Source organism: Trachypithecus francoisi, unplaced genomic scaffold (genome assembly GCF_009764315.1).
Source record: "Trachypithecus francoisi isolate TF-2019V2 unplaced genomic scaffold, Tfra_2.0 Lachesis_group14, whole genome shotgun sequence".
NCBI lineage: Eukaryota > Metazoa > Chordata > Mammalia > Primates > Cercopithecidae > Trachypithecus > Trachypithecus francoisi.
Window position 1 is genome coordinate 29826994 of NW_022681459.1, and position 21669 is coordinate 29848662.

Sequence of the window (21669 nt, forward strand, 5' to 3'; positions counted from 1 at the left end):
TTCTGATACAGTCTGGATGTGCGTCCCCTCCACGTCTCACGCTGAAATGTCAATGGCAATGTTGGAGGTGGGGTTGGTGGGAGATGTTTGGGTCAGCAAGGCAGATGCCTCCTGAACGGCTTGATGCTCTCCTTGAGATTGTGAGTTCTCACAAGATCTGGTTGTTTAAAAGCACATGGCACCTCTCTGCCCTCCCGCTTCCCCGTTGCCTTCCACCATGATTGGAGGCTTCTCGAGGCCTCCCCAAGAGCCAAGCAGATGCCGGCACCAGACTTCCTATAAAGCCGACAGAACTGGGAGCCAATCAAAGCTCTTTTCCTTATAAATTGCCCAGCCTCGGGTATCTCTTTATAGCAACAGAAGAACAGCCTACTACAGCCTCCAGTCACTACCAAAGGAAAGCAGAAAAATGACTAGTGAGCCAAGGAGTATGAATTCAAGTCCTGATTCAATGATCAAAAAGCTCAAATTCTGGGAAGAAAACAACTTCAAGTCACCCATCCTTTTTGTCCTCATCCGTAATGTCAAGGTCAATGCTTGAATTCCACAGGCCTCACAATTCTGTGTTCAACTCACAGCTTGACAAGTGAACTCTTTGTCAATGACAAGGCAAAGGTTAATGATTAACATGTACCACGTTTACCAACTTAGGAACTAAATAAACAGAATCCAGACAGGAGGCCATTAAGGGTTACAGCATCACCAAAAAAAAAAATCTCGCTGATTGACTGAATGTCATCGTCGCTTTTCTTTTTTTCTTTCTTTCTTTTTTTTTTTGAGACAGAGTCTTGCTCTGTTGCCCAGGCTGGAGTGCAGTGGTGCAATCGTGGCTCAATATGCAACCTCGCTTCCTGGGTTCAAGTGATTCTCCTGAAACATGATTTACATAGTCAGATTTATACTTTTCAAAGTGTGTGGACATTTCTAAAAATGTACGTGGTCACTGGATCTTCAAGACAGTTTCATTTTTCCTGTTATCAATGAGGAAACCACAGAGAGGTTAGGAAACCTCAAGTTCACTCAGCAAATTAGAAAAATAAATAAAGCTGAGACTGGCACCCAGGGTCCTGGCCAGGCTACTCTCACTGCCTGCTACCTGCCCTTCTGGGACGGGTCACCTCCCTGTACACCTGGCTGAAGAGGACCAGGCACTCCATGAGGATTCCTTGGTAACTCAGGTTAGAAAGCTGAAGCTGCAAGCAACAGAAACTGATCGTGGCTGCTTTCAACAGAAAAGCAGTTTTTCCCTAAAGGATTTTGGGAAGCTCCCTGGATCCCCAGGAGGGCTTGGGAACAGGGCTTGGAGGTTGTGCAGCAGCAGCAATTCCCCAAATCCCGTGCAGAGCTGATGCTGTGCGGATGCATCTGCTGCTGTCTCTGAGCCCCAGATGCAGCACCAGCTCCCCTGTACTCCTCGCTCTGGACCTAGGCCCCCCCGGAGGCTCCACAACCACTTATGCAGATATCAGGCACTTCTCCATGTCACTGGCTACAGGTTCAAAATCTAGACACAGCCAGACCATGCACCCACGGTCTAGCTGCAAGGCAGGCCCCACAAAGGGAGGCTGTGAGCGCCCTGAGGCTGCCGCACAAAGCACCACAGACTGGGAGGCTTAAGCAACAAAAACTGACTCTCCCACAGCTCTGCAGGCCAGAAGTCAGAAATCAAGGCATGAGCCGGGCTGGCTCCTTCTGGAGGCTCTGAGGGGCCCTGGTTCCGTGCCTCTCTCTTAGACTCTTGTGGCTCCCAGCAATCCTTGCCGTTACTGAGCTTGGAATGCTGCATCACTCTAACCTCCGCCTGTGTCTTCACGTGGTGACGTTCTCCCAGGATGTCTCCACGTCACCATTCTCTCTCTGCTAGGTCTTATAAAGATGCCTCTCTTTGAATTTAGGGCCCAACCTAAATCCAGGATGGGCTCATCTCCAGATCCCTAATGGATTATATCTGCCAACGACCCGCATTCACAAGTTCCAGGGAGTAGGTTGTGAACAGATCTTTCTGGCGGACACAATTCAACCCACCACAGCGAGTGTTTGCATTTCCATATTCTGCACTGGGAGGCTGGCTCAGCTCTCCACCAAGCCCCATGTCACAGGGAATTCTCCAAACATGGGGAGGGGTTTGAGCCAAACACGCAAAAAAGGCTTGCTGCAGCAAGCCTCCAGGTGGAGTTCAGGAGGAGGACAGCCTGTCTGGACACGGCTGCCTCCTGGAGTAGGGGTGTGAGCTGCATGTGGCAGGAGGAGGGCAGCCAGGAGGACTGAGGAGAGGTCCCTTCCCTTACCTTCCACAACTCCTAGAGTGTTCCTCCTTCCCTATTCCTTAGAGAGGGGAGCTCCCTCAATCCCATTTCTGCAGTCCTAGGTCTCTGGTGCTAGAAATCAGTACAACTGGTAACAACCGGTTTTACCCGCAGAAGCACCAGTAATTCTGGTCTGTGCCGTGAGCCTGAGCTCGGTGGGTCAAGAGTGGTGTCCTCTTCCAGGCCATCTATGTGCATTTACTGAGGGCCTTATGGGAAGATGCCTTCCCTCTGAGAAGTGAGCGATTTTGGAGAATTCCACAGCTAGAACAGGCTAGAGGGAAGGTCTTATACGCCACGTCCTTCAGTGGTCTTCAACTCACCTGCCACTTGCAGGTAAAATAGGAACACTTTCCTTTTGGCTTGATGGTTATTTTCCAGGGTCAGTTATTCAAAGATACACAGGTTACTATTCATCTTGTGGGAGACATAATTCTCTGTCAGAGTTTTGAGAGTCACGGCATGGCCTCTTCAACTTTCCTGTTTGCACTTTCTGGGAAGAGCATGGAGGGAGCTGGCACTGGCTTCCGGGTGGGGCGTAGGAGATGGGGGAGGCTGAGGAAAAGCCCAAGTGCTGGAGAGAGGAGGAGAGGTGGGAGGCACTTGCTGCCCGCGGGCATCTGCACGCTGGCCCTATAGTGACTGTGTGACTCTTTGCATCTGCAAAGCGTGAGCCACTGTGCCCAGTCCAGTTGTTTTCTGCTTCTTCAGTTAAAAGACTCATCCAGGCCGGGCGCAGTGGCTCAAGCCTGTAATCCCAGCACTTTGGGAGGCCGAGACGGGCGGATCACGAGGTCAGGAGATCGAGACCATCCTGGCTAACATGGTGAAACCCCGTCTCTACTAAAATATACAAAAAACTAGCCGGGCGAGGTGGAGGGCGCCTGTAGTCCCAGCTACTCAGGAGGCTGAGGCAGGAGAATGGCGTGAATCCGGGAGGCAGAGCTTGCAGTGAGCTGAGATCCGGCCACTGCACTCCAGCCTGGGCAACAGAGCGAGACTCCGTCTCAAAAAAAAAAAAAAAAAGTCTCATCCACTAGAATTGGCCACCTTAAAGCCATATTACATTGTGGTGGCCTTGACTTAAATGGAATTTCCTGCTTCTTCTCAAATGTATAATTCCTCTGAATTGAATGTAAATTTCTTCATTTCTCTTCATTGACTTTCAAAGCTCTTCTTCCTTTTGATATAAAAAGTTTAGTCTTGTTTGAGCGATCTGGGATTTCCCTTACGTTACAGATTATTTCGTAAACAGAACACCCAGGCCCCTCCCGTCACGTCCTGGCTGGAGGTGAAACATTAAAAAGAGATTTTAAAGCAGGGCCCTTTACTCCCTTCCTTCCTGGTTTGTGGCCGGGGCACAGGGCAGCTCTGCTCCATCCACCCTTTGTCCCCATGCTCTGGGTTTGTACCAAAACCTAAACACAGCGTGGGCCGTAGCAGGAGCTGACTGCCTGGGGCAAAGTGTAACACAGGCCATCCAAACAGCCCAGAGCCTAGATGCTAGAACCAAGCCTTGCTTTCCTCTGTCACTCAGGAAGTGTGCTCTACGCCGGCTCTTTAGTGAGGCTCTTGGAGGAAGTGTTGAAACACAGCTCTATTCATACATGTCTTTAAACAACTTTCACTAGCTCTGCAGCCAAAGGACTGGGCCTGCCAGGTTCCCGGCCTCTTGCGGGAGCACAGCACAGAGCCTCCTGAGCCTCGGCTCGGCTCTCCCCGACCCCGGCTCGGCTCTCCCCCATCCCCAGCTCAGCTCTCTCGGACCCCCAGCTTGGCTCTCCCCCGTCCCTGGCTCGGCTCTCCCCACCCGCCAGGCCACTTTCCCCAAAGCCAGCGTCTCTCAGAAAGTCATCCTTAAAGGGCCGGGCGCGGTGGCTCAAGCCTGTAATCCCAGCACTTTGGGAGGCCGAGACAGGCAGATCACGAAGTCAGGAGATCGAGACCATCCTGGCTAACACGGTGAAACCCCGTCTCTACTAAAAAATACAAAAAACTAGCCGGGCGAGGTGGCGGGCGCCTGTAGTCCCAGCTACTCCGGAGGCTGAGGCAGGAGAATGGCGTGAACCCAGGAGGCGGAGCTTGCAGTGAGCTGAGATCCGGCCACTGCACTCCAGCCTGGGCGACAGAGCGAGACTCCGTCTCAAAAAAAAAAAAGAAAGTAAGTCATCCTTAAAGCTTGCCCTGCAGGTGGCCTGTGACTTGCAGAAGCTCACAAAAATCTCTTTTAAAGCCCCTTTTTTTGTTGTTTTGTTTTATTTTGATACAGAGTCTCGCTCTGTTGCCCCGGCTGGAGTGCGGTGGTGTGATCTCCGCTCACTGCAAGCTCCACCTCCTGCGTTCAAGTGATTCTCCTGCCTCAGCCCCCAGAGTAGCTGGGATTACAGGCAGCCTGTGACCATGCCTGGCTAATTTTTGTATTTTCAGTAGAGACGGGGTTTCCAGATAGATAGATAGATAGATAGATAGATGAATGGATAGATAGATCGATAATAGATAAATGAATGGATGGATGGATGCATAGTGAGCACATAGGTAGAGAGGTAGTAGAAAGAGAGAGAGAGGCCGGGCGCGGTGGCTCACGCCTGTAATCCCAGCACTTTGGGAGGCCGAGACGGGCGGATCACGAGGTCAGGAGATCGAGACCATCCTGGCTAACATGGTGAAACCCCGTCTCTACTAAAAATACAAAAACTAGCCGGGCGAGGTGGCGGGCGCCTGTAGTCCCAGCTACTTGGGAGGCTGAGGCAAGAGAATGGCGTAAACCCGGGAGGCGGAGCTTGCAGTGAGCCGAGATCTGGCCACTGCACTCCAGTCCCGGCGACAAAGCAAGACTCCATCTCAAAAAAAAAAAAAAAAAAAAAGAGAGAGAGAGAGAAACAGGATGAATATTTAGAAGGCCCGGGAGTGGGCAGAGAGCCTGGAAGGACACATATAATACAAATAATATAAACTGAGTTGTTTTCTGGGCCCATAGGATCCTAGATAAATTTTAAAATATTCTTCTTTGAAGTGCTATTTCCTATACTTCCTACAGTGAGCGTAGGATATTTTATATTCAGGAAAATGACATTTAAGATATAGTCAATGGACCATGGACCTTGGACAGACGGCGCAGCTACCCTGTTTACAGTCTACACCGCATGCTCAACCCTTCCCCAGATCTACTCACTTTCGGAATGTGCTGCCTTCCACGTGTGAACCACACTGAGTGCCTTCCTGCCACTGATGTTGAATTGTCCATTTGCTCACGTCAGTGTCCAAGTGGCAAACCCACAGGGCACGGGTGGGATCCTGCAGTCTAGACAAAACCAAGGGGCACCCGTGGAGGCCACGCTGGGCTTCCCAATCCACATGCCGACCCGAAATGTGTTCTTGGCGCCTTTTCTCAGAAGACGGCCTGTGGCGTTCTTCAGCTTCCTGGAGGGGCCCACGGTGCTGGAGAAAACGGAGACCCAGCTCCAAAGGAGAATGTGGACTCTTAGTGGTTGGACAAAAGACCTTAGTCCGGACCTCAGGTACCCTGTGTTTCCCTAGCGGCCGCTCATCTGGACTCAGCCATCAGGACAGCGACCACACTGGCTCCAGCCACATGCGCTTCCAGACCCCTGTCCTCCAGCCATTGGGTAGAAGAGGGGCGGAGAAGGTTTCTGCGGCACAGAAGCACATCAGCAGGACCAGATCCAAACATTGCACCCTCCAGATTCCTCATCCTTCTGGCAGAGAGAAGCAGAGTCCCAGGAAGCCAAACCCCTACTTGACCCCTGACCCTGGAAATGCCTCGAACCGCCCCCAGGAGGCTGATTCCAGCCAGGCTGCCCTGGGCCCCTACACTGGGAGAATTCCTTTCCGAGCTGCAGTACTTCCTTTGGGGTGGGAAGGAGCCGTTAGAAACTAGCCAAAGGCTCCTAGTTGCTTGGTTTTTCCTTTAGAAAACATTCGCTTTTTATTTTTAGCAGTTATTCAGAGCCAAACTTCATGAAAAAGGGAATAGAGTGGCATCGTGGGAGTACCCTTCTGCATAAAAATTAAGGTGTGATTACAAAGTAACAAAGCTAATCTTTTTTATTTCTTATGAACCAACTCTAATTGAAAAGCCGTGCAAAGCTGCTTGCTTCACGGCAGTGTTTCTGGGGTAAACGTGCAGTCAGCCAAGGGTGAATATCTTGAAGTTTAACACTCGCTCGGAGGCATAAGCTCCAGTTTGTTTTTGGTTGAAAAATAGTATCCTAACTGTTGAGGCACACCTTTGCAGTGGGACTCGGTAACAGCCCACGGGGTTCACCCTGCCCACTGCCTAAACAGCTGATTCATCCAGACGGGGAATTGCAGTGGAGAAAGTCATTCACTCCGAGCCGGCTGTGCCGGAGACCAGAGTTTTATCATTCCTCAAATCAGTCTCCCCGAGCATTCGGGGGCAGAGTTCTTAAGGATAACTTGGTGGGTTGGGGGAAGCCAGTGAGCCTGGAATGCTGATTGATTGGTCAGGGATGAAATCATAGGGAGTTGAAGCTGTCTTCTTTTTTTTTTTTTTTTTTTTTTTTTTTTGAGACGGAGTCTCGCTCTGTCACCCAGGCTGGAGTGCAGTGGCGCGATCTCACTCACTATAACCTCCGCCTCCCAGGTTCAAGCGATTCTCCTGCCTCAGCCTCCCGAGTAGCTGAGATTACAGGCACTGGCGCACCGCGCCCGGCTAATTTTTGGATTTTTAGTAGAGACGGGGTTTCTCTATATTGGCCAGGCTTGTGTCAAACTCCTGACCTCATGATCTGCCCATCTCGGCCTCCCAAAGTGCTGGGATTACAGGTGTGAGCCTGGGCAGAAGCTGGGCGGAAGCTGTCTTGCACTGAGTCAGTTCCTGAGTGGGGCCACAAGACCTGATGAGCCAGTTTATCGATCTGGGTGGTGCCAGCTGATCCATCAACTGCAGGGTCTGCAAAATATCTCAAGCACTGATCCTAGGAGCAATTTAGGGAGGGTCAGAATCTTGTAGCCTCCAGCTGCGTTACTCTTAAACCATAATTTCTAATCCTGTGATTAATGTTAGTCTCGTCCCCAGGCAAAAAGGAGGTCTGCTTTGGGAAAGGGCTGTTACAGTCTTTGTCTAAACTATAAACTACAAACGAAGTTTCTCCCAAAGTTAGTTTGAGGAATGAACAAAGACAGCTTGGAGGTTAGAAGCAAGATGGAGTCGGTGAAGTTAAACTCTTTCACTGTCTCAGTCATAATTTGGCCAAGGCGGTTTCAACTCCAGGAATGTGATCAAGCCCAGGTTCTGCTGATCCTCAACTTTGCCTGCTTATTTCTCCTCTGTTTTAAGTCAACAGTTTCTCCTGGTGATGCTGCGCTGGAAGGACGTTACAATGAAAAGCTTTTCCCATAATGAGATCTTAATCCTTGCTGAAAACACTTTGCCGTTCGCTGCATTTTAATGCTCTGGCATCACATGTCCCCTCTTTTCTTTTTGGGATAAAAGATGCCCTTGTCCCATGTCCTCAGCTGGTGCTTAGGGGTATGGAGCAAAAAGTGGGTGCCAGAGTTGAGATTCCAGGAGTGGAAAGTGGGGAGAGGCCTCAGCCCTCTGGAAACTGCCCAGATGGAGGCGGTGGTGAAGCGGTGGCCACGGCACATGCCGGCAAGGTTAGAGTCGGTTGGAGCTGAGCTAAGTGGGGCAGTGCAGGCACACCCGGAGTATCGGCAGCCGGGGTAGGAGTGAGACCTCTGCACTGAGCCATTTTCCTCCCTGGGAGCCACAGGGAGCCCTTAGTTACCAGCCTTGTGAGATCCTCTGCATTCGTCCATGGTAACCCCCTTGCTGTCTCTCTCTCTGTCACCAGTGGAAGGACTGAAAGTGGTGGAGATTGAGAAGTGCAAGAGTGACATTAAGAAGATGAGGGAGGAGCTGGCGGCCAGAAGCAACAGGTAGGGTCTGCGCTGAGGCCACGGGCGGCCGGGCCTGGCGAGGGCTCCCCGTTCCAGATGGGCTGGGGCTGTGGGCTTTGTTGCTCTAAAAGAAAGGCTGGTGCAGTTCGGTACAGTTCAGGCTTGGGAGAGTGCAGTCTGGAGGCAGCCACCCTGCTCGCGACCTGCTTGTCAGTGGCGTGACTTTCTTCTAACACAAGAGCACTTATGGGCCAGGTGTGGTGGCTCATGTCTGTAATCCCAGCACTTTGGGAGGCCAAGGTGGGAGGATCACCTGAGGTCAGGAGTTCAATACCGGCTTGGCCAACATGGTGAAACCCCGTCTTTACTAAAAATACAAAAAGTAGCCAGGCATGGTGGCACATGCCTGTAACCCCAACTACTTGGGAAGCTGAGGCAAGAGAATCGCTTGAACCCAGGAGGTGGAGATTGCAGTGAGCTGAGACCGTGCCACTGCACTGCACCCTGGGCTCAACAGAGCAAGACTCTGTCTCAAAAAAAATAAAATTATCAAGTCTGTAATCCCAGCACTTTGGGAGGCCAAGACGGGCGGATCACGAGGTCAGGAGATCGAGACCATCCTGGCTAACACGGTGAAACCCCGTCTCTACTAAAAAATACAAAAATCTAGCCAGGCGAGGTGGCGGGCGCCTGTGGTCCCAGCTACTCGGGAGGCTGAGGCAGGAGAATGGCGTAAACCCGGAAGGCGGAGCTTGCAGTCAGCTGAGATCCGGCCACTGCACTCCAGCCCGGGCGACAGAGCGAGACTCCGTCTCAAAAGAAAAAAATAAAGTTTTTAAAAAGCACATACGGGAGATGGGGGCTGGGAAGACAACTTCACAGAAGAGGAGTCCTCCTCCTGCAGATCCAAGCCTTAGGAGCAATGTATCCAGCTTGGAATAAGTTGATATCTACTTTTAAAGACAGAACAACAAGAGGAAAAAGGCATTAGGGGAGGAGCCTCCTGGTGCCCCCAGGGAGCCGGTTTCCTGTGTGATATTCCCACTGGTTGCATTCCAGCGAGGGCTCCAGCAGTGGGGACACAGAAGTCATTCTCCTGGGAACAGGCATCCTTCACAGGCACTGCGGGAGGCCCAGTGAGCTGTGACTCGTGGGGAAAATGCCCCAGCCTCCACGATGCTGCCTCCAAAGTCCGTTGTATGTACAGCAGGACTCTTTACTGGAGCCAGGGTCAGGACACGTGTGGATGAATCACATCCAAACTGAGGATGGAAATGCACGTAGTAGCAAAAAGACGGCGGTGACGATGAGCAGAGCGCATGCATTGAGCGCTTACTGTGTGCAGGCGCTGTGCTGAGTGAGGAGCACACAGGACCCGCTCACACCTCCGGGCTGTGCCTCCATGCCTGCTGGTGCCAGCCCAGAGGCCACAGGCATATGATGTGGCTCATGGTTCCCCAGAGTGCCACTGCCCGGCCTCAGCGGGATTTCATGGGGCCTGATGAACTGAGAAGCAGCCCTGTGCCATTGCACCAAATTGTCTCAGGGCCACCTGGCATGCTGACGATCATTCCCTGATTTTGAAACTGAGGGCAGTCTGCTTAGTGAGGGAGTGTGGCAGGTGGGAGGGTCTCAGAGGCACAAGGTGAGGGGAAAGCCGGTGGGCCTTGCCTGGTCTCCTCCAAGCCCCAGGGGCCTGGCCTCGGGGTGGGCACAGGGAGGAAGGCCGAGTGGAAGGAAGCACGCCTTGTCTGAGCCACATGAGAGCCTGTTCTACAGGGATGCCACGTGTCTGTCCTATGCACTGGTGGGCTCATTTGGAGTTAGGGATGTCTCAATCCAGTTGACTTAGGGGAAGTCAGGGCCATAGTTTGTGACCATGGAAAATTGTGAGTTAACAATCCATCTTCGTCATTCCTGTGGTAGGAGGCTCTTTAAGGGATGAGAGACAGAGTCCCTCCTTTGTGAGCTGAGGAAGAGCTTCCAAGTTGCACACGGGCGGCCACACAGCCGGGGCCCCAAGGCTGGGACTGGGCTTGGCAGCCTCAAACATGCAGCACCTTTACCTGTGTGCTCTTGGCCATGGGCTCTACATGGTTTTTTTTTTTTTTTTTTTTTTTTTGAGAGGGAGTCTCGCTCTGTCACCCAGGCTGGAGTGCAGTGGCCGGATCTCAGCTCACTGCAAGCTCCGCCTCCCGGGTTCCCGCCATTCTCCTGCCTCAGCCTCCCGAGTAGCTGGGACTACAGGCGCCCGCCACCTCGCCCGGCTCGTTTTTTTGTATTTTTTAGTAGAGACGGGGTTTCACTGTGTTAGCCAGGATGGTCTCGATCTCCTGACCTCGTGATCCACCCGTCTCGGCCTCCCAAAGTGCTGGGATTACAGGCTTGAGCCACCGCGCCCGGCCTACATGGTTTAGTTCAGTGGCTGTCCCCTGTGCCCCAGGTGCCATGGCTGCTTTGGCAGGAAGCTGGTGCTGCCTGACAGGGTTCCCCTCTGCCCAGAGCCAGGTGGGGATGGGCTGCCTCAAGCAGGGGCTGCGGGTGTAGCAGGACCAGCCTTTCCAGCCCCACCAGCAGCTCGAAGGGAAGAGGGACGAAAACTGAGTTATAGTCTTCAGCCGGAAACCAGACTCCCCGAACAGTGGCCTCTGGGCTCCATATGGGTTGGGGAACTCCACCGCCCCAAGGGGTGTGTCTGGAGCCAGGCCATGCCTCCCAGAGCTCCCCCAGCTCCTCACCCACAACTGTGTGTCCTTGAGCACTTTCTGGAGGTATTTGTAGAATGCAGCCTCCTATCCCTTAAACAACTACATTTGCTGCCCACCCACAGCAGCAGGAGTGAGTAGTGAGGCAGCCTCCAGCCTCACAGGTCTTGCCCCTGCTGTTCCTGACGGGCACCTGCTCTGTAGAAAGCAAGGCGAGTGCTCGGATCACACGCCGCTCCTGGTGTGGTTTCTGGTGTGCACTGGTCCTGCAGGTCAGGTTGCAGGAATTATTTTTATCGAAGTCGTAGTCATTTCCTGGGGCTGCGTAACGAATTATCATAAACTGGGCAGTTTAAAACAATAGAAATGTATTGCCACATAGTTCTGGAGGCCACAAGTCCAAAATCAAGGTGCCAGCAGGCCCTGCCACCTCTGACGGCTCCAGGGGAGGGTCCTTCCTGGTTTCCCTTGGCCTCCGGTGGCTGCCAGTGGCTCCTTGGCTTGGGGATCTCTGCCTGCTTCTTCACCTGGTGCTCCCATCCGTTCTCTCCAAATTCCCCCTTTTTGTAAGGACGCCCATCCTATTGGAGTAGGGGTCACCTCCCTCCAGGATGACATCACCTTAACTACATCTACAACAGCCATGACCCCAAATGAGGTCACCCTCACAGGCAGCAGGGTTAGGACTTCAACATACGACTTTTGGAGGGAGATGTACTGCAGCCCATAACACACCACGTGGGAGGATAACACCGATTTCAGAGCACACAGAGGAAACCGCCAGGAACGCCAGTGAGACATCAGCCCCCAGGTGCCCGTCAGGCACGCCGGGCTGTGGGGAGCACTTGGGCCCATCTGAGTAACAGAGGTGCATCCGCACTTCCCCCAGGAGTACATTTTTAGAACCCACAGCGCCATGAACCAAAGAGAAGGAGACTTCCTGGTGCCCCGTCAGCTTCTGGAGGTGATGTTCTCAGCTGACAGCTCTGGCAGCCTCCTCTGTAGGTGAGAGACAGGTAAATGGGATTCTTGCATCCAAGACGGAACAGGGTAAAAATTTTCAGGCGTCGTCGACACATTGAGAAAAACACAAAGTCAGCCTCCTGGGTTCTGGTCTAATCCCCAGCCACGTCACGTGCCCCAGGCCCTCGTCGCAGAGCCAGCAGCCCCCACACACGAAACCCCTTCCCGTTTCTCTATGTAGAAAGGAACTCAGGATAGAGACACTGAGCTGTTTGCGTTGTCTCTTTCGTCTTTGTCAACAGCAGAGGTACGTCTTACTTACGAGAGCCTGTAGCAGTGTGGGGACCTTGGGACCAGTCTTGTTAAGCTGGGACTTCCCTGGATGGCTGGGGAGAGGAGCTGCAAAAGGCGGGGGTGGGGGTGGGGGACCTTCCCGAGATGGCAGCCCAGCCAGAGGCCAGCGTTCTTGCCTCTGGGAAGAGAATAAAGACCCCAGACAGGGTGGAGCTAGCTCAGCCCCGTGCCACGCAAATGGCCAGTGTGAACCTGAAATGTGGAGCTACATTCAGCCCACATAGCACACCCCAGTGGGACCTCGGAGCCAGGGGTCTGGATCCACCAGAAGCTCCCCCTTGAGAATAGCAGTGGCATCAGGGTCCAGCACACAGCACCCGGGAGCAGGTGGCTGTCCCCTGACTCTCCCAAGTTAGGTTTCTCCTGCTTTTCCCTCAAAGAGGACAGAGGTCCAATTGCCAGCTCACATTTAGGGAAGGGGCAGGGGCGGGTCTACCCCAGGGGCCACAGCCACTCTGGCCCCCAGCACTGTGCCAGGCAGAGAGCAGAGCATGGAATGTGGGGTTCACCCAGAGCTGGGGAGCCTGCAGGAGCCTGGGGTAGCAACTGAGGGCTCAACATTCATCCCAAACAAATGGCCTTGCCCTCTGGCCTAAGCCCTGGGGAAGGGGGATGGAGACCCCACGAAATGAAAGCGAAAATAAGCTCCAAATAGGATGAAAAGAAAGAGCTCCGCGCCAGCTGCTCTGTTTGCTAAAGACGCTGGTTCCCATGGCAACGGGGCGCAGAGCGAGGGGCTGCCTGGCCAGGCAGGGTCAGCGGGCCCCAGCAGACCCTCCTCTGCTCCCAGCTCTGGGATCTGCAAGGAAACAGCGGGATTCCAGCAGTCGAACGGTCTTGCTTGGTGAAAATTTCCGTAACCCTCCTGGGGAACGCAGGAGACTTACAGAGACAACACATGTGCGAATGTTTACACCAAAGAGGTTAAAAGCAGCAAAGAAATCATCATCGTGCCATCTATTTCTTTAACGACACAGAAAACGTTCGTGACTGCTCAGAAATGTGTAAATGGAATTTCTCGGTTACTGGATGACAATGGAAATCCTTTGATTGGTGCATTTTGTTGGTTGGTTTTGCTAATACTTTGCTGAATCTGTTAGCCTTCCCCCTTTCACATCAAACTGTGGCAGCAACTCGGACAGGTTTTGCAAGCATGAAGCAGAGGAAAGGGCCACCAAATGGGTCTCTGTGGAGCGGCAGAGACGCTCCGGGAGGAGACGGCACCAAACGGATCTCTGTGGAGCGGCGGTTATCACCGGGGGGGGGGGGGGGGAGACGGCACCAAACGGGTCTCTGTGGAGCGGCGGTTATCACCGGGGGGAGACGGCAGCATGCCGAGAAAATAACACTGCAGGCTGGGCGCGGTGGCTCACGCCTGTAATCCCAGCACTTTGGGAGGCCAAGACGGGCGGATCACGAGGTCAGGAGATCGAGACCATCCTGGCTAACACGGTGAAACCCCGTCTCTACTAAAAAAAAATACAAAAAGCTAGCCGGGCAAGGTGGCGGGGGCCTGTAGTCCCAGCTACTCGGGAGACTGAGGCAGGAGAATGGCGGGAACCCGGGAGGCAGAGCTTGCAGTGAGCTGAGATCCGGCCACTGCACTCCAGCCTGGGTGGCAGAGCGAGACTCCGTCTCAAAAAAAAAAAAAAAGAAAAGAACACTGAAGGCCCTTTTTCCAGAAAGGAAATAGATTGAGTATTCTAGTTTTGAAAATAGCACAGGCTCATTGGAAAACCTCCAAACTATACTGATGGGAGTTGAAGAGTGGGCACCAATCATGACAGCAGCCGGCAGTGTCCCCCCAGTTTAAACCTGGACATGAGGCCTTCCAGATGTTTTTTCTGTGTATAGATACCTTGTTTTGAAAAACAACTAAAACATGCTGTTTTGTAGTCTTTTTTTTACGAGTGACATTGTGAGCAATAAATAGATTAAATCTGAACCAGTGTACAGCTCATAGATTGTCCTGGAAGGCCACAATCAAGCACTCTTTAATTTTTTTATTTTTATTTATTTTTTTTTGAGACGGAGTCTCGTTCTGTCGCCCAGGCTGGAGTGCAGTGGCCAGATCTCAGCTCACTGCAACCTCTGCCTCCCAGATTCCCGCCATTCTCCTGCCTCAGCCTCCAGAGTAGCTGGGACTACAGGCGCCCGCCACCTCACCCGGCTAGTTTTTTGTATTTTTTAGTAGAGACGGGGTTTTACCGTGTTCGCCAGCATGGTCTCGATCTCCTGACCTCGTGATCCACCCGTCTCGGCCTCCCAAAGTGCTGGGATGACAGGCTTGAGCCACCGCGCCCGGCCTAAGCATTCTTTTTAAACCTCCCGAATGTGCTCTTTCTTCCCCGTAGCTTGGCATTTTTCGGCATTCGCTTTCAGTACGTACTGTGCATGGCTCTCTTCTTTTCCCTTCCCATGTAAAGTTCCCTCACTTGGCGTGATATCCGTGATTATCCTCCCAATGGCATAATAGTCCATCACGTGGATACTCTGTGGTGGTTTAAACCACTTCCCATTTTGGGACATTCAGGTGGCTTCTAGTAGGTCTTGTGTTTTTGTTACAACAGATCACGCCACAGTGAATATCTGTGTGCGTAGAGCTGTTTGTTCCTGTTTAATTCTTGGCTTAAGATAAATTCCCCAGGATAGATACGTGGGCTTAAAGGATACGGATTTCTATATGACTCTCACTATGCAGTATTCAGTGGCTCTCCTAGAAGATGGGGCTTTATTTACAAATCGCAGGAGCTTCTGCTGCATTCAGCTCCCTGAGTGCCCCCCAGCCTGGTGAATGTCACACAAGCCAGGCGTGACCCCCACCCACCGTCACCCAAGTACACAGGGAGCCTGTTCACTTCCAAGCAAACGTACAGCCCCAGGGGGTCCCCAGATCCGCCCAGCCCCCTGGTGCACTCTGCTGCAGAGGCCCAAGAGCGGCCAGACCTCCCGGGGCAGCTGCTCCTCATTCAGCCTCTGGGGACCATCCTGAAGCCAGCACACTGCCCAACCAAAAGGCGGCCTTCCTCCAAAACACGCCTGGCTCACTCTGCCCTGCTCCTACGCGGGATACCTCGATACCGAGTGCTAAACAAAAACAGAGTCAGAAAATTCATCTGCTAAGGTTACATGCAGCAGGGAAAGTTGGAAACATTCTAAAAGTCCATCACTGGGGATTGGATTGCTAACGTGTGCTACGGCCACACCCTGGAGAAACTTGGAAAATGAAGCGAAGCCGTGTGGAGCAACTTGGGATGAGTTCATGATATGTTCGATGACAAAGCAGGTTGCAGCAGAGTGAATTTGGTGCAATTCCATCTTTGTTTAAAAGTACAAAGGGGCTGGGCACAGTGACTCACGCCTGTAATCCCAACACTTTGGGAGGCCAAAGCAGGAGGATCACTTGAAGTCAGGAGTTCAAGACCAGCCTGGCCGACATAGTGAAACCCCGACTCTACTAAAAATACAAAAATTAGTTGGGTGTGGCACCACACACCGGTAATCCCAGCTACTCAGGAGGCTGAGGCACGAGAATCGCTTGAACTCGGGAGGCAGAGGTTGCAGTGAGCCAAGATTGCACCACTGCACTCCAGCCTGGGCGACAGAGTGAGACTCTGTCTCAAAAAAAAAAAAAAGTGCAAAAGGGCGGGGTGCAGTGACTCACGCCTGTCATCCCAACACTTTGGGAGGCTGAGGCAGAAGGATCGTTTGAACCCAGGAGTTCAAGACCAGCCTGGGTAACATAGCAAGACCCCCATCTCTACAAAAAATTAAAATATTGTTAAAAGGTATAAGCGGCCACCCATGTGTGTCCACACTTCAAAACATTCTGGAAAGATACACCAAACTATTAGAAGTGATTTCCAGAGTATGGGATTTAGGGAAATAAGTGGGTAAAGTGAGGACTTTGGTTTTTATATTTTCGTTTGTTTTACTTTACTCCTGTGTTGTTTAGATTTTTGAGAATAAGAATGTTTTCATTTTGAAAACATTAGAAAAAGGTATTTTAGAAGCTTATCTAAGAGAGAAGATAGCCCTCAACATCTGACTTTTTTTTCTTTTCTTTTTTTTCTTTTTTTTTTGAGATGGAGTTTTGCTCTTGTTGCCCAGACTGGCCAGGCTGGCGTGCACTGGCGCAACCTCCGCCTCCTGGGTTCAGGTGATTCTCCTGCCTCAACCTCCTGAGTAGCTGGGATTACAGGTGCACACCACCACGCCCAGCTAATTTTTGTATTTTTTTTTTTTAATATATAGAGATGGGGTTTCACCATGTTGGCCAGGATGGTCTCGATCTCTTGACCTCGTGATCCTCCCGCCTCGGTCTCCCAAAGTGCTGGGATTACAGGCGTGAGCCACCGTGCCCGGCCCCAACATCTGACTTTCTGTGTGTTTTCCAAGAGCCCAGTGTGAGGTCAGAGGTCAGGCAGGTCCTCGGGGATTTCGCTTTGAATGGGTTGCTGCCGCCCAGACTCCTCTCCCATAGCAAATAAGACCACACGGGGCTTGGGGATTTCGGTTCATCCCTTGCTTTTGCTCTGCCGAGGGCTTCACCAGACTGAAACAGCAGGACCACAGCTCATCTCTGCTCCTTCTCTCTAGGACCAGCTGCCCCTGTAAGTACAGTTTTTTGGATAACCACAAGAAGTTGACTCCTCGACGCGATGTTCCCACTTACCCCAAGGTGAGACAAGATTCCGGCCCAGAAGAGGCTGTGGCTGTGTCCCCAGCCCCACGCCCAGCCCTGTGGCCCTGCGGCCAGACCCTGCTGTGTGCCCATTCTCATCAACAGCCCCTCCCAGCCCTGGGCTGCGGACGCTGCGGGTTACGCTAAGGCAAAGTATTTTTCCTCTGTGACATTTGTTTAGCAAAAGGGATCCCAGACCAGACCTTCCCCTGCAAGGCGATAATAGCTCTGTGCTGCCGTCTGCCCTGGAGCTGACCTTGGTAAATGGTTTTCACACTCAAACGTTACTTTAAAAAACTTTAATGTTTAACTACATTTTTAAAACTCCACGACACTGGCCCTCCTCTCTGAGCAATTGTTAGTTGTCCCGGCAGTTTTGCTCTTTTGCACAAAAGTGTTCTTAGTTCTAAGAGAAGCTGTAACCTTGGTGAAGTAGCAATGGCGTTTTTGAAATAATGGTAACAGGAGGGTCTCAAGACGCTGGTCACCTGCTCCAAGCCTGCAGCTGGGAAGAGGCAAAATCCCGGCCCACTTGATTTTTTATTTATTTTTTATTTTGTGGGGGGTGGCAAAGGAGTTTCACTGTTGTCGCCCAGGCTGTCGTGCAGTGGCACGATCTCAGCTCACTGCAAAATCAGCCTCCTGGGTTCAAGCCATTCTCCTGCCTCAGCCTCCCAAGTAGCTGGGATTACGGGTGCTCGTCACCATGCCCGGTTAATTTTTTTGTTTTTTTTTTAGTAGAGACAGGGTTTCACCATGTTGGCCAGGCTGGTCTGGAACTCGTGACCTGAGGTGATCCACCCACCTCAGCCTCCCAAAGTGCTGAGCCACTGCACCCGGCCCGGCACACCTGATTTGTAATGTGCTCTTGTGCTAAGATTCAGGGGGCACAGGTTCCACAGACAGCAGAGGCCTGAGCTGCACCCAGGTGGGTTCTGCTGCTGCCTGCAGTTCAAGCAATGGCAGGGGCTTCCACAGCCTCCATGTGGGCCACTGGAGTCCATTAGTCAGTGACTCTATCCATGCAGGTCCACACAGTGCCCTGGATGTTGTCAGGTTCGGGGGGATTTTTTGGGTTTTTGGTTTTGTTTTTTTGAGACTGAGTCTCACTCTGTCACCCAGGCTGGCGTGCAGTGGCACGATCTCAGCTCACTGCAACCTCTGCCTCTCGGGTTCAAGCGATTCTCCTGCCTCAGCCTCCTGAGTAGCTGGGATTACAGGCACCCACCGCCACGCCCGGCTAATTATTGTACTTTTAGTAGAGACGGCGTTTCACCACGTTGGCCAGGTTGGTCTTGAACTCCTGACCTCAGGTGATCCACCCACCTCGGCCTCCCAAAGTGCTGGGATTACAGGCGTGCGCCACTGTGCCCAGCCTCATCTGAGGTTTTTGAATGGAGACGAGTGCCTTTTTCCATTGGAAAATATGCCTCGCACTTCTCAGGATCCTGTCCCAGGGAGCCATGAAGCACAGCCTAGATCCAAAATAAAAGGTGGCAGCACTCCAGATCCGTCCCCTTATAAAAAAAAACAAATATCCAATAAGACCTGGGAGAAGACAGTGTGTAATACCAAAGCGTGTTCTTGTCTTCTGTATAAAACCACAGCCTTCTGTCCTTGTGACAGCTTAACCCAAAGCCTGATGTCCTCAGAAGCAACCCCAGGCACCGGCCCCATCAGCAGGCCTGCTCTTCTAGCTCTCAGCAGAAAGCAGGGATGGGTTCCCGATGGGAGCATCTCAGAGTAACTTCTTAGCTGGTGTTTGAATTTATGCCAAATGAATTTTACCCCCACACTTCACTTTATTGCCCTTTTTTATTATTTTTGAGACGGAGTCTCGCTCTGTTGCCCAGGCTGGAGTGCAGTGGCACGATCTCGGCTCACTGCAACCTCTGCCTCCCAGGTTCAAGCAATTCTCCTGCCTCAGCCTCCCAAGTAGCTGGGATTACAGGCACCCGCCAGCATGCCTGGCTAATTTTTGTATTTTTGTAGAGACAGGGTTCCACCATGTTGGCCAGGTTGGTCTTGAACTCCCGACCTCAGGTGATTGGCCTGCCTAGGCTTCCCAAAGCACTGGGATTACAAGCATGAGCCACCACGCCCAGCTACTGTCCATTCTATCATCAGGCTTTTTGAGGTCTAATTTACATGCAGTCAAGTTCTTTAGGTTTGCAGTACAGTTAATTTTAACAAATTTGTTTAGTCCTGTGACCTCCACCACAAGCGAGATATGGAACATTTCTGTCACCCCAAACCCTCCCCACTGCCCCCTTGGCCCTGCCTCCGGCATCCACTGATGGGATTTCTAGCCGTAGTGTTGGCCCTTTCAGAAGGATGTGGCCTGTGAGTCTGACGCAGGTGCCTTAGAAAGAGAACGGGAGAAGCCAGGTGCGATGGCTCACGCCTGTAATCCCAACACTTTGGGAGGCCGAGGCTGGTGGATCACCTGAGGTCAGGAGTTCGAGACCAGCCTGGCCAGTATCGTGAAAACCCTGTCTCTACTAAAATTACAAAAATTAGCTGGGCATGGTGGCGAGTGCCTGTAATCCCAGCTACTTGGGAGACTGACACGTGAGAATCGCTTGAACCTGGGAGGCGGAGGTTGCCGTCAGCCAAGATTACGCCACTGCACTCTAGCCTGGGCAACGCAGCGAGACTCCATCTCAAATAAAAAAAAAGAAAAGAAAGAAAGAGAACGGGAGAACAAGGAGAAACATCCCAGCATGCATATCGCCATCACAGTCCCCCGGCACCTGGTTAACACGGAACTCCTGTCCTTTCTAGTACCTGCTCTCTCCAGAGACTGTCGAGGCCCTGCGGAAGCCGACCTTTGATGTCTGGCTTTGGGAGCCCAACGAGGTAAGTGCAGGGCTTGCAGGCACCATGTCCCATGGGGAGGCAGCTCAGGATCGTGGACCCCAGTGTGACCACCCCTGCCACTCTTCCTCTTTCATGCTTTCTCCTCTTTTTAAAGACTGAAAAAAAAAAAAACAAACCCTTGTTTTGCTGGGTTTTAGTTGAAACTAATACTTGATAGCAGGGCCCAGGAGACCTCACAGCAAGGGGATTCTGTGCGTGGGGAGACAGCTGTCAGGGGCAGGGACCCTCCACCCAGGGCCCCTGATGGCGCCGGGCTCCCGGGGTCATCGGCTCACCCTGCAGACCCTCATGCACGCGGGTGGCAGCACAGTGCTGCAGAACGCCCATGCCGGGAGCAAATCTCTCCTGAAGGAAGGGGCCGCGGTCAGAGTGCTCCGCTCTGAGAGCAGTGTCTGCAAAGGCGAGGCACAGGCAGCCGGCTTCCCGGATAAGTGGACATATGGGATTCCAGGAACTGTGTCACCTTCTGCAGCAAGGCTTGAGGCCAGGAATTCCAGACCAGCCTGAGTGATATGGTTTGGCTGTATCCCCACCCAAATATCACCTGAATTGTCATAATCCCCACGTGTCAAGGGCAGGGCCAGGTGGAGGTCTTGAATTGTGGGGGCAGTTTTCCCCGTGCTGTTCTCGTGATAGTAAGTCTCATGAGATCTGATGGTTTTATAAATGGGGGTTCCCCTGCACACGCTGTCTCGCCTGTCCCCATGTAAGTGACTTTCTTCTTTGCCATTCGCCGTAATTGTGAGGCCTCCCCAGCCCTGTGGAACTGTGAGTCCGTTAAGACTCTTTTTCTTTATAAGTTTCCCAGTCTCAGGTGTGTCTTTATTGGCAGCGTGAGAACAGACTAATACTCTGGGCCACATCGCAAGACCTCGTCGCTCCAAAAAAAAAAAAAAAAAAAGTTAAAATTCCTATTTGCTGAAAAGTACAAGAATGGGGAATTTTTGGTTTCATCTCATTGGCTAATAGACCCCATCTTTTCACACCCCAAAAAATGAAAAAGTTCCCTCATTGCAGACCTCGGACCCAGCTGTTTTCAACCCACCAAAATCTAAGGATATTTTCCTGCTTGTCAGCAGCACGGAGAATGCACAAGGCTCCTCAGCAGGCTCACCTGCGCTCTTTGACACCCTCGGCCACAGCGGTGTCTTCGCAAAGGGCAGGAAGTGGGATCTTGCCTCTTGGCATCCCTGAGGCTGGGTTGCTGACACCTGGGGCACTGCCCTCTCCTAAGTGAACCTCTTTTACGCCCATGGTCTCCCAGCAGGAGAAAAACTGCAGCACCAGCCAGAAAAGCAAAGCTCCAGCCTCCACTCCCCACCCCAGTTCACCTGAGAAGAGCAGCAGGCAGCCAGTCCCAGGGGCTGCACTGCTGCAAACCTGCTCAAAACCTCCGGCCACCATGTGGCAACTTGCTCCCCAGCTCTGAGACAACAGGACCAGCGCACGGAGACGACAGAAGAGGCTTTAAATGTGCAGCATGACTGTCTAGGTCAACGCACAAAAAGAAAGGGCTCCAGGTGTGAGAGACGCAAGGAGTAAGAGGGAAAGCTTGGAAGAGACGTGTTGGAGCTGCTGGCCTGCAGCGGTTCCCAGGGTCCCTGCACAGCCGCTGAGATTGGGCAGAGCAAGTCCACAGCAAGCAGACACGGCAGACGGTTAGAGCACACTGTCTCGTGCTCCCAGCCTGTGGGTAAGCACCGCGCCTCAGCATCACGCAGAAAAATCACCCTCCCCAAAGTCATTTTGACCTCAGCCTGCTGGGAGGAAGAACCAAGCCAGGGGCCACTGATGGCAAAGTGCCTGCATGGAAACCGACACTGTCTGTCTTTTCTGCCACTTCTACCAGGGAGCCCTTTGAGTGTGGGCCATTGTGACTGGGGAGGTGGGGCTT

General features: G+C 52.4%; 1 protein-coding gene across 2 annotated transcripts in view; it reads left to right on the plus strand.

Moving 5' to 3' along the window:
* PDE9A (phosphodiesterase 9A) overlaps positions 1-21669 on the plus strand; it is a 114906-nt gene that overhangs the window by 73286 nt on the left and 19951 nt on the right. For both annotated transcript variants that reach the window (XM_033232585.1, XM_033232586.1), the window contains 3 exons: positions 8144-8228; positions 16811-16892; positions 19680-19754. In XM_033232585.1, coding sequence (XP_033088476.1) covers positions 8144-8228; positions 16811-16892; positions 19680-19754 — 242 coding nt within the window. The remainder of the gene's footprint in view (positions 1-8143; positions 8229-16810; positions 16893-19679; positions 19755-21669) is intronic.